At 34.9% G+C, this 17,492-nt stretch overlaps 1 protein-coding gene across 4 annotated transcripts in view; it reads right to left on the reverse strand.

Moving 5' to 3' along the window:
* The window catches only part of HELZ (helicase with zinc finger), a 91,160-nt gene that overhangs the window by 31,149 nt on the left and 42,519 nt on the right, over window positions 1-17,492 (reverse strand). For 3 of the 4 annotated variants that reach the window (XM_062591749.1, XM_062591751.1, XM_062591752.1), the window contains 5 exons: window positions 13,352-13,482; window positions 11,322-11,501; window positions 10,687-10,791; window positions 3,128-3,306; window positions 1,399-1,517 (listed from right to left, as the gene is read on the reverse strand). In XM_062591749.1, coding sequence (XP_062447733.1) covers window positions 1,399-1,517; window positions 3,128-3,306; window positions 10,687-10,791; window positions 11,322-11,501; window positions 13,352-13,482 — 714 coding nt within the window. The remainder of the gene's footprint in view (window positions 1-1,398; window positions 1,518-3,127; window positions 3,307-10,686; window positions 10,792-11,321; window positions 11,502-13,351; window positions 13,483-17,492) is intronic. The other variant, XM_062591750.1, reaches the window with a different exon arrangement.

Raw genomic sequence — 17,492 nt, forward strand, 5'->3', positions numbered from 1 at the left:
TTTAACAACAAAAACACCATCTATTACAGCAGGAAAAATGCAAGGATGATAAGGATAATAAGAAAGAACAATTTTAAAATATAATGAAAAAAAATTTTAAGTGGAAATTAAGCCAATCTATTTTATTTTGAACATATTACTAGTCAGAATTCTGAGTTTATTTTGTGTTTCACTTAATTTTTCTTTAGCCCCAGATACATATTAGTTTTGGAAATTTAAATATTGCACATTCCATGTGTGCATCTGTGAGAACTTTGTGAGAACCTAAACTATAAAAACAGCTCTTCACAGATGATCTCTTGAGATATATAGGCCAGAGTCAAGGCTCTACTCATTCAGCTGGGGTTCAGGAGATCCGGCTTGAAGTGGTAAGAGTTCCAACCTCTTTTATAAAGCATTTTTGAGATCTATGTATAAAAAGCACTACGGAAGACCTCAGGATTACTGTATCATGACTGCAAATGATCTGCTAGTACTAAATCGTAGCAGTGAGATGTACAGACTCAATGTAATGTCAACAGAAGAATAAAAAAGGAAAAGAAAAATTTCATGGCAAGATCTGAAGAACCGTATGTTTCACATGGATGAGAGTGGTGGGTGCCAACCCTATGCTAAGTTAATTACTTTGGCCATGCAAACATCTACTCCACTGCCATTGCAATATGCCAAGAAAATTGAAGGCAAACCTACAAAAACAAATAAATTTGGCCTAAACCAACAAAGCAAGTAAGACTGAATTTTCCAGGCATGCTTTCTCATGCCTGTTAGGCAGCAAAACCGCATGCAGAATCAGTGTTGAATGAGAATCCAGCAACTACTAAACAATTCCTAAGCACAGCAAAGTGGTAAAAAGACACTGCTCAGTTTCAGATTCCCGTTTATTGCTTGTTCAATTCCCTACCAGATGATGAGGCCTTTAATACAAAACACGTCTCTAAACCATAATATGTATTGTCTGCATTCTGCAGTTCTTCTAGAAATCAGCATGGACTACTCGCCAGAAAAAGCAGCAAGAACTTTTACCTTGACTATATGAGCAACCACCTGCATCATTGAATTTTCCTTAGTTTCCCCATCTATTGCATGACTGGTAAAACTTATCCACCATCCTCTTTAAAATGAAGTTTTACTTGCATATAGTGCAGTGCCTAACTGGGCCTAAGTCTTTATTCTCTCACAGATTTCCTACACAGCCTTAGGCAATTCACTTTCTTTATATATTCCTGTACTGTGAGATGAGGGTAACACCATGCTGTTACTTAGCAGAAACACTGTGAGTCTAAGACTATCAGGTATTCATATAATGTGGACATTTGGATGAGATAAATACCCTAATATACATATACCTTCCTTGATGAGAGTGTAACAGACTATTTAAAAAAATTCTACAGCTCTTACCTGCATATGGTCTCCAGCCAAGACAATTCTTGTATTTTTATTAGCTAATGCTAGAGGCATAATAGTTTCACACTCCATAGCCTGTGCAGCTTCATCTAGCAGAATGTGTGTAAAAAACCCTGTAAAACAGAGATACCAGCAACTAAGTGAAACTGAGATAAAATAAACAGTGATAACAATACAATAATTTGTCTTAAAGAGTTTTATATTCTGAGCAACCGAAACCAGACAAAAATTCAGTACAGCTAACCAAAATTAATTTCTAGCAACTACTAGAAACCACACAAGACAAAAATTTTCAAGTCCATCAGATGGCCAACAGCAGTCAACTGAATGCCAATGATATTAGCAGCAACCCACTGATATATCTGAATCAACACAAGTGTTTCACCTAGATCTCTATTTATATGAGAAGAAAGAAGTCTCTTGGGAGACCCCTGCAGTAGGTTTCTGAAATATTGTTTTGTTTGTTCCATCAGCATGATTCTTGAACAGGTTTGCACAATGACCAGAAAAACGACTCCCTCATGTAGCTGAGTCATATTAACTATTTTGTATGTCAAAATTCCCATTAAAGTTGTACACACACCCGAGCACTTTGCTAGTTATGAGCCTTACATAATTTGACTGGGGGGAAGGACCAGAATTGAAGGAAGATTCAAATTCAATCTTATGATAATGTTGGATTGAAAGGTCCGGCTTTTGTGGGAAAAATTCTATGCACCGCATAACATGTACATGAAATATCCTGGGCCATACTTCGAAGAGACTATTTCAGGTATCTAATTAATATTTTAAGAAGTGTAATTTCTGGAAAGTTATAGGAAAGAAATGTTTTTACATATTGGTAGATATTAAGTTTTAAAGTAAACTATCAGAGTACTTAGTGCACTTCCCAAGTAAGATTATATACTAAAAACACAGCAATTTTCTTTGGAAAACACGATTTCTGTATACTTACACACATAGTACTATGACAAGACTATACACAGCCCATTCCTAAACAAAGTACTAACTTCTATCTAAAAACTTGAAAATATTTACTACGGATTCCATGTTTGTTTTATCTATTGCAATGAATGTCTAACTGCAGCTATAATACGGTAACTTTAACAATTTCTGTAAAGAAATTACATTTTCCAAAAAGCAGATGATTTTCATTTGGGGATCAAGAAATGAATAAACCCCAAGCAGCCTCTGCCCCAAGTTATCAGTCTAAGACATTTCAATTCAGAAAACAGCCTAGAAATATCACGTTAACATAGCATGAGTTTGTATGTGTGGGAGTTGTTTGCAAAGCTAAACAACTTACAATACAAGAAGAAAGCTCTGTACGTTTATACTTACATGCTCCACTGAGTAATGACCTTAATGAGCATAATATTCAAAGTCAGAATCTCAAATAAAATTCTCCCTCTTGGATCTCAGAAAACACCAGACCACAGATAGTACTTATTCTTTATTCAATTACTTTCATTTTTTAAATAAGAATAGAATAGAATAAGGAAAGGTTAATCCGAATGCCAGCAATTTTACACTTTGTAGTAAACAAAAGCTTTCTTACAAGAAAGCGGAAGACCATTTTAAGAAAGTCTTTCATTTCTTTCTTCATTTTTGAACAATGCAAGGGGCAAGGAAGAAACAGAAAGAATACTGTCACTGACACTGGTAAGACAGACATAATTCTAAAAGGACTATAGGGCTGGTCCTTGTTTAGAAATCACCTTACCTGGTTCAAGATCCAGTTGACATAGATACTGTGATGTATTCAAAGTAACAACTACTACTCGTTGCTTAAGAATGTCTTCCTTCTGTGGCATCTGAAAGGTGGAATGTGTGCTTGAAATCAAACAGTACTGATGCACAACTGGGTGGACAGTCTTTACCCAGCGATTTCTGAAATATACCCTAGAAAAGAAAAAGGAGGCTTATTTTCCAGGCAGTTTCTACAACAGCCTAATATTGCAAATGATAAGATTTTGTATTCTGGTAAATAAAAATTAGTCTTTAGGAAGTAGAACATTGTAAATTCATGAATTACATGCTAAAACATGCTAAAATGTCTCAGATTATCTTCCATTTGCTGCAGTGCAATATTACGTATATGGAAAGCTACCATGGATTAGATGATAGATGAAAATCTGAAAAAAAAAAATCTTCTTATATTTGAGTTTGTGACTCTCATATCAATACATATTTCATTTAAAATTCCATGTACTGATAAACTAGAAGAAGTATTTCCTCAACTGAAACATAAATTTCTTGGAACCACCAACGTTGCAAAGACATTAATGAAATCTTGTACTTCCTTTTATAATTACTATGTGTCTTGTAAGTTCTAAGAATCAGAAAAAATGTATATTCATCTGGTTACCATGAAGGACCACAATTAAATTGTACAAAACAATGAGAAGACAGTGCCAGAAAGGATAATTTTCAAAGTCTAAAATATCAGAAGTCAGAATACTGTCAACAAAAGGTTGTATGTCAAACATCTTCCCAGACACTAAGGAAAATTTTAATCATCACATTATGAGATCAATGCCGATTTTTTCTTTAAAAGTGATGTAATGCTACGGCCGTCTATTTAAAGGGAGAAGGAACAGAGAAGACAAAAGGCCGTGGCCAAGAAAACAGAGTACAAATAACTCCAGAGAGATATACAGAAATATAGCAAAATGCACCAGTTGAGCGTCTGGATAAAGATGTCAAAGGACTTCTCTATATGGTGTTTCTCAAAAATAAAATTTGAATCAAGTAAGAATTGTGAATTTAAAGTGGAACTTTTAAACTATAAGAAACTACTGTGTAAATATTCATACCCTGAATTAGTGATTTTAACTTATTTCCAAATAAAATTAAGATGAAATAGTTTCAACTAGTTTCAGTTTTGAGTATGAGTTCTAATTCTGTTTATTTTCTTTATTCATTATATATTCAATTCAAATTATTTCTCCTTCGTGTACAGGAAAATATCGTTTCATTAAGAAGTATTTGGAAAAAAGTAAGTAAGTATCCAAGAGAAAACATGATTGCACTGGCTGGAATGCAGCTATCCTATCTTATGTCCACCCATACTTGAAAACTACAGCTCAATTCCATATAATGCGAGAAAAACAATCTTTAGGCTTACAACAAATGCGGTTTATGAAATACAGTTAACAACATTCCTTTTGGACAATAAGCGTAAAATTAAATTAAAAGACGTGCAAATGCACTGCAGTATTCAGAATGGCTTTTTAATTCAACAACAGTAAGAACCCAAATGGACACTCAGTAACCAAACATAATTCCAACTGAGAATGGGTCAGTGCAGAAGGAATTGATATGCCCCTGAGCCATTCTATGATCAAGACCCTTCTAATGTTATAAACATATTTCTTACCAGTCAAACTGAAAATTTATTTGATAAATTGTTATTGCATCAAGGCAACAACATACTCGTATACTCTTAGGTATATAGCCTAAGAGCTAGAATAGGGGCGTAGGAGTAAAATAACCCCTGTTCTATTTATCCCAGCCATTTAGTTAGCTTTTCTATAATTCAATTTCTCAATCTTAACTGAGGATAATACTTACCTACCACCTCACAGGAATACTGTGAGGATTAATGAGTTTATTGTGATTTTATGTTTGTAAAGCACTTTGAGATTCTTGGATGAAAGGTGCTATTGAAATGCAAAATATTACCGTTATTAGACATTATTATACCATGCGCTATCTTTTATTAAACAGATTCAACTGTGTGTGACTCACAGATCGGCTGACAGCATTTCAAATTGTATCACTGCTTACCCATTAATCTCTTTTATTTTGATGCGAGATCAAAAAACTACCCCAGAGCTATTATCCACCACCAGCATAAGACACCTGACAGATGCGACTAGCTGGAAAATGTCATGATAAAGTTAGCCTAATATCCAACACCATATTGAACAAGGAATTTCTTCCTCAGGTGCAATATGTGTTAATAAAATTTCCCGTACTTTCGTAACTGTTAAGCTTTTTTCTTAAAGCTAGATGAACAAACACATTACAAAAATGTATTTAACCTACTTAACATGAATCATAACATTTCACCCCCTGTATTTTTGTGGACTTTATATTAGCAGATGATTCAAAGAATGGAGCAAGTTCTCAGCTGAGCTAGTTTCCATCAACTTCAACACCTATGCCAAACTAGAATTTGGCCCAAATAATTCTATTAAACATTAACTAATTTGAGTTTTTCCTACTCTTCCACACTCTGATTCCACTGATAAATTTTCATGAAAACATCAATCTGCACAATGGACTATGTGCAAAAATAATAAATTTGGATCAGTAATTAAGAGTCAAAACCATTTCCTTGGTCATGTTTCGGGCTGGGACTGCTCCTGAGTGACTCAGGAAACACTTCCAAAAGCCAGTGAAAGGAGAGTCTAGAGACAGGGCCTCTGAAGGAGGCTAAACGGCGCTTGATTTCCACTCATATCATAGAGAGGTAACTCCTGCTTTTCATGACAACAAGGAGTCAACGGGGAATAAATTTACATTCGCCAAGACATCTTTTTCTACCCTGAACTGTAAAAAAACACCTCGCTCTAGTTCTTGACAAAAAGGCCAGGATTCTCCCGCAGGCTGCGCTCCAGAGAACTCCGTGGAGGAATTCCAGTCCCAGTGCCTCAGATTTGTGCAGTTATTTCTCACCTGAAATCCCCCAAGCAAAAATAACATGGAAGCTTAGAAGCACTTGATTTCTCCTCTCTTATTTCTTTTGATCCCTCTCCAAAAGAGTGGCTCACTCTCATGTAGAAGCGCGATCCACGGGATGCAGAATACACGTGAAGAATCTGTTTTACAATCTGAAATCTAAGCTTTTTACTAGTCCTCCTTTGAGGATGGGATAAGATAGAAGTTAGAGTTTTAAGCAAAAAAGTGGCTGAAGACATATATTAACATTTGATATGATAAGGGAATACCATCTTCAATATGCGAACTTTAGGCAATTTCAAAAAAGGGAGCCATGGTTGTTAAGAGACTGTCAAGCCACTGTAAGTCATCTCTGTAACAAGAGTGTAACAAGCACCTGCTCAATTTAAAATCAGATGAAAAGTGATAAATATTTACTTTCTTAAGAATATCAAAGGTTGATACTAGTTACAGGGATTTGAGCCCACACCTTTATTTCTCCATAGACTTTCTTGAGTTCTCGTGGTGGGGAGAGTTAAATAATCCTGGGATAACAAAACAAAAACCACATATATGTTTCAGTAGCTCTCTACTACATTCTCCATATTGATTTAAAACAGAAAGACAGCTCTGTATAAAAGGCCAGTTATATAACTTTTAACAAATCAGGGAATGCTGAGATTTTTGCAACGGCCTTTCTGGCACTTACGGAATATTCTGGATCATTAGTTTTATATATATATATATATGCATGTGTGTTTTATATCAAAGAGCTCATACAAAAGCAGCACAATTCTGCATCCAGAATACACAAGCACTTTCAAAGAATGGTTTTAGTTAAGAACTACACAGAAGTAGCTGAAGGTAGATTAACATTTCTTGAGTGAGGAGCACATTTTGTACCTCACAGCAAAAACTTCAGCAGTGCAGGGACATGATACCAGTTATGACCACTGTGTACATCAGGGATGATTCCAGCTTCCGGCAATTTAAATCGTCAATTTAAATTAAAACATCACGCCATCCCATTCTAATTTCTGTGTGAGGGCTTTGTTCCTTGATTTATAGAGCAGTTAAATACAGTAAAGTTACACAGACATGTTTAAAGATAAAACTGCTTCCTGTATGTTCAGAATGAGCAAGTTAAGGGTATCATTAGTCCTGTCTTCTGCATTTACTTATGTTTTGATGTTTAGGACAAAAGGATTAAAGAAATGCAGGGATCCTTTCCTGTTGCTCCCAATAACAAAACAGAACTTAAATGCTTAAAATTAGTATCACAGCAATACAAGAATTCCTCATAAGAAAACACGCAATTGCATAGCAGCCTAAACTTTTGTAAAATGAATGTTTAACACCTAATTAACACATAGTCAAAAAGTCTTTAAGGAATAAAATGCTAATGAGTGCTACGTGTCACTCAGTATGACTTTTGTTTAGCTTACTAATGTTCTCCGCATCACATACATCCAATTATGCAAATGGTATGTTCTGTCACACTGTTGATATTTGTTTTAATTTGAACTCTGATTTGCTCTGATTGATTCATTTTGATAGTCTGGGTATTGCCTAAAGCTAGCAACCACGTATTAAAGCTACCTGACTTCAGGATATAGGCAGTATTTACACAGTGATAGTATGATTAAGAAATTTAGATAAGAACTAGTGAACCAGGGAAGTTTCATTTGAGAGATCTTAAATAGAACCAATCTTTTTTTTTCCCAACATTGCTAAGCTCATATTCAGCAAAAAAAAAAAAAAATGTCCAGGAAAAAATAAAAAATAAATACATTTTAAAAAAAGCAACAGCTGTATCAATTGCCTTCCTTTTCCTCTTAAAAATAGCATACAAATACAACTGAATTTGAAATATATAGATAAAAATAGTAGTAAGTAGATACCTCAGTTATTGCATGCTCAGTCATACAGAGAAACTGCTGGTTTTGCTTCCTTGGTCTTGATAAGAGTTTTTAGGGGACCTTCATAACCTCAGATATCTACCTGTAGTGCCTACCTTTGGAGCCTACCTCCTGAACACTCTAGCAGTCAATGGAGAGAGACGAGCACATCCCAGAGTGCAAGGGGACGCAAACTGGGAACCAGTTACCACCCCTTTTACTGCTCTGGCTCACCCGCTTAAGGTGCCTGCTTCTCTGCACTTCTAAGCTCCAAACGTAAGCACTTAATCAAAGGCTTTTTCCTCTTAAATATGGGGGGGTGAGGTGGGGGGGGTTAGATGCACTTCTGCATTAATCTACTTAGCTATAACAAAAAATGTTTCCCTGTCAAGTGAGAGTTAGATTTTGGAGTGTGTTTCTAACACTCGAGAATCATCTAATAAAACCCAGTGGGATTTTTTCCCGGGTAAAAATTTATTCATGGGCATCAGGACTATGAGAATTTGGCCTTCAGGCTTTGTTGGTATTTTATTTAGGTGCAGAGCTTAGACTCAACAGAAGTTCTCAGTCTTCATTTTGCCTCTGCATTTTCCAAAGGGCACAGATAATTATTTTGTTGAAAAAAAATCATTTGAATTTATAACATGATATTTAGAGAAAACCCCAAAACTCTAAGCTTCAAACTTTTATATCGTATCACTGACGGGATAATTTAGTGTGCATCTTACCTAGAGAAATTTACAGAAATATTCACACAGTTCTCAATACTTTATCAATATTAAATAATTAAGCTTTTCTTTCTAAAAAATAATGCAAATACTATGGTGCTCCTGACTAACCTATAGAAATATTTTTAGCAAATTCATCATTTGTACAGCAAACAAAAAAAGCGTAAAACATGCTGTTCAGCCATTTAGAAATACACGCTTCTTTGACCCTTTGCTGATTCTGCTCCACTCGATACTTCCCTAAAACAAATTGCAAAAGACTCTGGCACCCTGTTTAAACTTACAGTAGTGATTTTAATTTGAAAACATCTCTTGGTAACAGTTCCCTAAGAAAGGCAACAGATCCCTACATTGATTTTATACTAGGAATCTCACATAGTTCTAGCTTTCACTTTGTATTAACGGAGCCTTTAACTCCTATTAGCTTAGGTCAACATTCAGATAGCTTTTGAACAACACACACTTCTCAACTGCATGCAGTATTTTAAAAGAAATTCGGAAATCTATACACATGTGGATGTATAAGCCTATATACAATACCAGCTGTATCTCCAAAGTGGAAATCTTCATAGAGTATCATGATACTTCATACAATCTACAACAGAACTTTCTGAAGCATTTGTAACAAACACTAACAACTATGTTTTAATATAAACATTCAGTGACATTTGAATTATACATTGAAACACTTTTGCTTGTTTTACCAATTCGTAAGTATTTCTGAGACTGAACTATAAGATGAATGTAGTGCATAAAAAAAGTTAACAAAAGCCTGGCAATCACAGAAAACTGTGGTTTAAGGCTTTCATAAAAAAAACAAAAAACAAACAAACAAAAAAAAACCTCCTTGCTCTATTAAAGCACATTTCAATATTCCTGAAGGTGTCAATTACATATATTCTTCTTCCTCAGTACAAAATTAAGAGACCATTATGCATTTCATCACAAAGTGCTTTACAAATCGCCTTAAGAAAACCTGTGTTAAAACAGAACCAGATGAAAAGTAACTTTTCAGAAATCAGCTGCCTTCTCTTCCTTGGCCAGACCCTCAGCTTCTGCAAAATGTCATATGGCAACCAAATCCAGCAGACCTGAGAGAGTATTCACCTGCTGTAAACCTAGCTCTCTTCTATAACTCAATTGCTTTTAATGCTATTGCATAAAAAATTACATCCAGGATGGTTTTTAATAGTTAGCATATAAACATACTTAGTCACCTTCTTAGCAGTGTAGTAAAATCACACCTTGGCATTCAGAAAACCTGCTCATAATTTGATAAAAATACACTAAGCTAGTAGTATATATTATACAGTGGGAGCAGTAGATATTACACATTGTGATCACAGAGTAAAACCTTACCAGGGAACTGGGTTTCTGCCCATAAATAGATTCTTCCTTACTGTTTTCTATGCATGTTGATCCCGCTTTCTCTTAAAGTTTCCACCTCTTCTCTACCTTTTTTCCTTAACTAATTCCCCCAAAATACCCATGTTAAGTACATTTAATCATATATACAGTTACTTTATATTGACTTCTCAGAAGAGGCCAAACTAATTGCACATGATTCTCTAAATATGAAGCTTCTATGACATCAGATTTTTTCTTCAAAAAGCCAGGTGAGTAGCCCCAGTTTCCAAATTATCACTGTAAATGTGACTCAATATTTTCAGGAATTAAAATACAATTAAAATCCATTTTATTTTATCATAGTAGCTTTTAGAGGAGCATATCAAAAGTTTGCTCATTAGGAAAGACACATTTATCAATAGAAATAATAAAAGCTTAAAAAAGGATGTCTTTATCTTTATTTAACAAATGACCCAAAATTATGTCGACAATACATTTCACGTTCCTTTTAGTCTATGTTTTTAAAAGCACTGATGGTAAATGCCAATACGCTTTTATGTTTTAAAAGTTCTTTAACCTTTTTTATAGACACCTTTTCTTAAGAATACTATTTTATAGATACATAATAAGCCTTAAAAAAATACCTGAGAGGTCTTGCCTGGGGATTGCCTGCTTCTACATATGGATGTAAATAATCCTTTATGTAGAGATCAGCAGCACTATTAGAATGGGTGCAAATGAGAATCCTGCTGGAATAAATGGTGCAAATAAAAAAGCAATGAAGAAACAGAAAACAATTCAAAGCAGTAGAATACAAAAAAAAGGAAACAGTGGCCATCTTCCTGCACACTTCTCTTAATGAAACCAGTCACTGACCTATGCATGATTCAGCCCTTTAGCTCAAATCCTTCAGTTATGAAAAGATTTAAAGTTCTAACACAGTTTTTCAATAATTATTTTGTGATAATTAATCTAGATTTGATTTTAAGTACGGAATAGCTCTTATTATCTAGCATATCGCATAACTTTTTATGTTGAGCAAATCACAGATTCCACATATTACCAATTTTAATTAGCTCTGTTCTAAATGGAAAATACAGGCTAAGACTATAAAATTACTTTATCATTCAAAACAATGATGGATGGTTTGGGTTTTGTTTTTTGATTTTCTTTAAGCTGGATGGAAATTCTATACTTCTATCTTCCACTTGAATTTAAGTAAAAAATGGCATTTTCATTGCTAATTAAGTATTGTTCTATATTTAGTGCCCCATCTCACCTAGTATCCTGTTGTTGGAGTATGTGCTTGACTGCCTGAGCCAGAGTGAATGTTTTTCCTGTCCCATAGGGACCGATGATAAGAACAGGAGGCAGTTGTATTGAAAGTGGAGTAGTGATAGCCAGAACAGCCTCTTTCTGCTTAGCATTTAGTCGAGGGTCCAACTGCTCATCCCATTGTCTGTGCAAAAGGAGGCAAGAGAGTTTAAAAACAGAAATCATGAAAACCAATTCACAATCAGAAATGAAATGAGATAAGATTTCAAAAGCTTTAAAAAAATTAAAATGCTACTGCACTGACTGGCTCATTCTGAGGCATATTAAAGATTATATTGTAGCAAAACAATCACGTGCTGTTTATCACAAAGCTTTGATAATATTTGCAATAAATCAGGAAATTATTAAAGGCAGTCTAACCACCACTCAATTTATATTATCTCATCTGTCTATAGTTAACCTGCATAGTACATATTTTTAATAAAGTATATGCTACTCCTTCACTTGATCATAAATGTAAGTAGACATACAAGGTTTATCTGCTATTAAAATGCAAAATGTTACATTACATATGTTTCTTCCTCTCCAGTATTATTTATGTTGTCAGTTTTAAAAGAGAGCAGTTACACAGCCACCAAGTTTAGGGAAAATGAACTCTGATGAAATGAACAATGAAAAGAATTATTGACTACCAATTCATTAGAAACTTTTTGTTCCTTTTTTTTTTTTTTTTTTTTTTTTTTTTTTTTTGAGATTGTTAAGGCATATACTTCTAATAAGAAAGCAGTTTAAAAAAGTGTTATTACTGTCACTAGCTAATGACACCAGCATTAACAGGAAGATGCTTTCAAAAATTTCCAGCTAGCATAAGAAGTTAAAGATTTGTAGACAAGTTTTTAGTATCTCCCTGACAGATTTAAAAGTAGACATGCATAGTAAAAATCACTTGTCCCTGACGCACATATGGCCATAATTTTGAAACCTAAACTGCCTTGGTGCAAGCACTATGATTCTTACGCACTGGGAAAGCTTCAATTCAGTACTAGTTAGCAACAAGGAGTAAAATCAAGAGGGAATTAACTGAGTTCCTAACTTTTAAAACAGCTATGAACAAGCAGGCAGAAGAATCTAAGAAATACTGGAAAGATAACAGGGAAATAAAACAACAATAGAAGAAAAAAAAACAAAGGGAAAGATAGTTCTGAGTTCAGAAGTGTTGAATCTCAAGGTGGGGCAAACGAAATCACCAGACAGAAAAACATTCTCTTATCATTGACTTAAATTAGCTCTATAGAGTAACTATACAAACCCCATTCCCTTCTTTCTACCCTGTCAAAACCTTGATAATGCAGCAATCACCCTCACCCAGAACACTGCACCCACTATTTTACCATCTCTTGATAAACTAAGATTTTTCCAGTAATCTTTGTCTAGCTTTTCCCATCACTGCATCAGTCTCAGGTTCCTTTAAAAGTTGTTATATTATATAGGGGGTTTATTTCATAAAGGAAACTATGAGACTTCTAGACAAAGACTCTCATGCTGGTGTTTCTAAGACTCATCCCATACCTTTTCTGTCATCCCCCTACAGTGATATGTCCAAATTTGGGTTCACTGCATCAACCTCCAAAAGTACTACTGGGCTGCTCATGCAAGTGGAAGTCTGCATGCACAGCAAACTCCTTGTAACTTGCACTTACATTCCTACCAAGGATCATGAATATCTTCTATAAAGAAAAGCAGGACTGTTAATAACAATAGCAGGTTTGTTTTCTACAGCTACAATACAACTGCAATGTCTATTAAAACCGCAGTTCTACTTAAAGGGAACGCTGATCAACATACACCACTATTAGAAGGATGTTTTCTTGTTTTATTTAGAACAGTTCCACTCTCTTCTCTGAACCATCCTCACCATTAATGAAGAGCAAGGCATATTTCCTGTTTTAGGGCAGATTTCAGCCATCTGTTATGAGAAATTCAATACTGCATTACCATACGATCTTTGGTATTAAAGTGTTTGTATTCTTGTACCTGTTGGGACTCCAGGGTATGGTGGGAGTCATGCTGACATCTGGAAACAAAATACTGTTGTCCTTAATCCTGTCCAAGGCATAATGCATTTCACAGAGGGGTAAGCGATTTAACTGAAACTGGAGTTCAACCTACAGTATAAAACGAATGAGTGAACAGAGGAACCAAAAATGATTAATTTAGAAAACACTATATAGACTTTGCTGCATATGACAGCTTACAGTTTTATTTTCCTGCAAACTACTCTCAGAAGAAAATAGCAAACTTTATATGATAAAAGATTTGCAATAGTTAACTTGCCCATTTTGAAACAAAATATAGCATTTTTGTAATGTAATTTAGTTGTTTGACTTTCATGAATACATTCCATTGTACTTTCAGAAAAACAATTAATCAAATTCTCAGAAAATATTATTGTCATAAAACACTATTTTAAAAAACATGAGCTTCCATCTCGTTATAAGAATCACTCTGGAACACTGATAGGACAGAATTTTTACAGATCAAATGATATAAATCAGGTATGTGACCAACAAAGACAAAACTCAAATTTTACTTATTTACAATCAAACATTCTGTAAAAATATAACTTCTTGATTATGTTCAGTTATTGAAACAATTAGTTGCATATCAATACATTCATCTTCTGTTCTCTGAATTACTTGTATTTCAATGCTAGCAAATAAAAGATAATGCCAACAAAATCCTGGTACAAAGCCAGAAACAACATGCAGAGCATGTTAACATCCCCAGTTAAACCCAGACTGAACAATAGCTGATAAAATTAGTTCATACAAATGTATACTAAAATAGCAAAGAGAAAAATACATTCTAAATTTGAAAACACGATAAAAACAACCCCTGGGGAAAGTAATTCATGAAAACATCTCTTTCATGTTTTAAGTTACATATATTTAAGTTTGCGTTTACCAATTTCTCCAAAAACAAATCATCTTGACCACAGCACTGAGCCAAAGAACTGAATGTTAACAATTAACGCAGAAGCCCATAACAGTAATTTCACAAAACTTTGCACTAATATTAAAAGGTATAAAGACATCCAAAGCTGCTGAGCAACTTCAGAGTGACTGATCTACATTGATTTTTTTTCCAGCATTGTGTGGGAAGTTCAACACACACCTAGCAACACTAAAATGTATTTTAAAATGATCTGTTTTGACAGCTTATAGAAACAATGAAAATTTTAAGTATAAAAGTATTAGAAGTCCTAGTCAATTAAATAAGTTTTTTTTATATAATATATATCAAAAAATGTATTGTTTTAAAGCTCTCTCTGATTACCAAAATAGCACAGTAAGCTTGAAAACAACAAAAAAAAGTTAGGAAAGTAGAAAATTGTTTCTCTAAACTCACAACAAATTCTCCTGAACCTTCTCCGATGGAGGAATAATTTAGCAGTATATATTTAGGTATTTGTTAGATCTGACACTCCATTATCTGCCCATAAAGTTACTTCATACCATAGAGATCACAACAGTAAAACCTTCTGGCATACTAATAATCTTTATTGCTTCAAGAAGATCACCTCTTTCAAAAGGATGTGTAAAATGCAGCTCTTCCTTTTTTCTATTGTATTTAAATAATAGTATTATAATATGTAGCATGTAAAATCAATACTAGCTTTGCTGTAAATAAATGTCTGCTTCTACCAGTGCAGCACATAGCCACTAACATGTCTCACAGGTATAAAGACATTAAATATTTATCTCAGCTATCACATTTTACAAGAGGTACAGCCAAAACTCCAAAGAAAAGGGCAGTAACAAATCTGCACAATATTCACTCTGTATTTCACTAAAGCGACTGTAATAGTTAGGAAATTGTTTCTTTCTCCCCCCCCCCTTTTTCTCCATAGTACACATGAATTTTTAAGAATTTCTTCCCTGTCTCCCATCCCATCATGTACATGCTACCCAGTCCCTTGGTAAACACCCTGGCCTTTAAAAGCAGCGTCCTTTAGCATCTGTCAAGAATGACAGATCCAGCTCATCCTGCCTGAGGGCGACCTTGAGATTCCTTCCAAATCTGCGTCCCACCCCTGTCTATGCAGTGTCCAATTTCGTGTCCGACCATGTCCTGCAGATGTTTGGAAAGGACTTTCCAGCAGATGGCAATGGTCCCGACCTCAGGGCTTGATGAGCGCAGGAAAAACGGCCTTGCTCAAACATATCCAGGATTAACACCAGGGGACCCGATTTTAGAAGTGTAATATAAATGCAGAACAACTGCAGTGCTCCTCTGCATGATACTTCAATAGCTCTTCTAGGAGTCTAAGTTAGGTGGCTAGCATTAAACATCTCTTCCTAGCCACAGGCATTCATAACCTTTTTTTTTTAACAGCTTGTTCATTTTGTTTTTAATCCAGTTTGAACTAAATCAAATCTGTTATCGTGGCGTACTGAATGAGGCCATCTGTGAAGGAGAGGTATGTAACCTGCTTTAATATATATTCCAGAATAAGAAAACAGTGGGAAAGGAAGTTAATCCATTGCCAGTTTCCAGCAAAGGACACAGAACAGTGTAACAGCTCCAAAAATAAAAGAATCTAATGTAAGGCTGGTCACCAAACAGAGTACCCAAGGGGTTTAAAGTACCAGCTCATTCCGTCCCATCTCCATGAACGGTGCACTTGATAAAACTTAAGCTAGGGCAGCAGGCAAACAAAAGATGAGGAAATTTGTTAGACGAATTATTAGAAGACAAAGAAAACAAACCACACAACCTCTCCAAAACATACTGAAATAAAAGCAATTTGACCAACATTTAAAAATCATATAGGGACTATTAATTCTATCAAAGATGCCTAGAGTCTTCAATAAAAATGCTACACATCTAAATTACAATATCCTCAGGCCTAATCTGCAGAGCTCTTTCCAAATTTCATTTACTTTTCAGGCAACACTTAATCAGAAAAAATTTTCTGCACGATTAGAACTGATCACAATTCAGGCAAATGTTTAAGGATTTGACCACTGGTTCGCTGACATACTTATGAAATACTAAATGATTTTACAAATAACTTTAGGACCCAATTCTTAATGCAGAATAGAGGAATTACAAACTAATTTGTTGCCTCTGGCTAACTTTTATAAGACTCGCAGAAAATTAAGTCAGTTACTAAAGCCTCAGCTCATTTTGTATTCCAGTGGAGTTTTTGATAAGTCAATTAGTAGGTTTAATTATTGTTTTAAGAAAATAAGCACAAAACCAAGTGCCCAGTACAACATAAGTCTTCCCAGACCAATTATCTGTGCTAAATTAAGATATTAGAATTCTTGCATATGCTTCCCCAAAACAAAATGAATGGGAGAAGATAATCCTTCAGTGAAAATGGATTGATTTCAAGCAATTCCAGTGACCTTAATTTGAGATTATTTCTATTCGGTGGCAAGATCAACCTCAAGGTCTATAGTAGATACAGAGGGGAAGGCTGGGAGGAGTGTAGTGTTTAATTTAACTACAGCTTTGTCTTCCATTACGTGCACTTCCACTTACATTCCATGCACTGTCTTATTTGCAAACTACACAGAATTATTTAAAACAAATACTCTTTCCTCACCAATTTCAGGTTAACCTCAAAGCAAACAAAAACTGCATCTGCCAAGATAATTTTCTCTAGCAAAAGTGTTGTAACTCTTCATTTTGTGACCAAATGTTTCCTCGATAGATTTAAGGTGTAATATTTCTCCCCTTTACACAAATTTCACATCTTCTTGTCTTCACACATGCAACAGATGTCATGGTGAGATATCATCTCACAACAGATGACCAACAAAGAGCAACTTCTCTGGAAACTGAAAGGTAAGACTGACTCTGCTGAATTTATTTGCGGTTCAATTAACTGCTTCTTCAAGACGAACACCCCAAAGCCATGTCCGCTCCACATTCCCACTCACAGGTTCTCAAAAACTAGCACAGTTCTGAAGCAGCCAAGGACAGGCATATCTCTGGACCTGGTGATCTACCGACGATCACATAAACAACCTGGTAGCAGCGTGAAATGTGCTGTGTTCTCCACACCAATGTTTTCTGTGAAGTCAGCATTTTCAGCTCTAACAATAAACAAAATGGGCAGTAAATTCAACATTCTGACCCTATCAATGTAGATACACCAATACCT

This window comes from Rhea pennata, chromosome 19 (genome assembly GCF_028389875.1).
Source record: "Rhea pennata isolate bPtePen1 chromosome 19, bPtePen1.pri, whole genome shotgun sequence".
Lineage (NCBI taxonomy): Eukaryota > Metazoa > Chordata > Aves > Rheiformes > Rheidae > Rhea > Rhea pennata.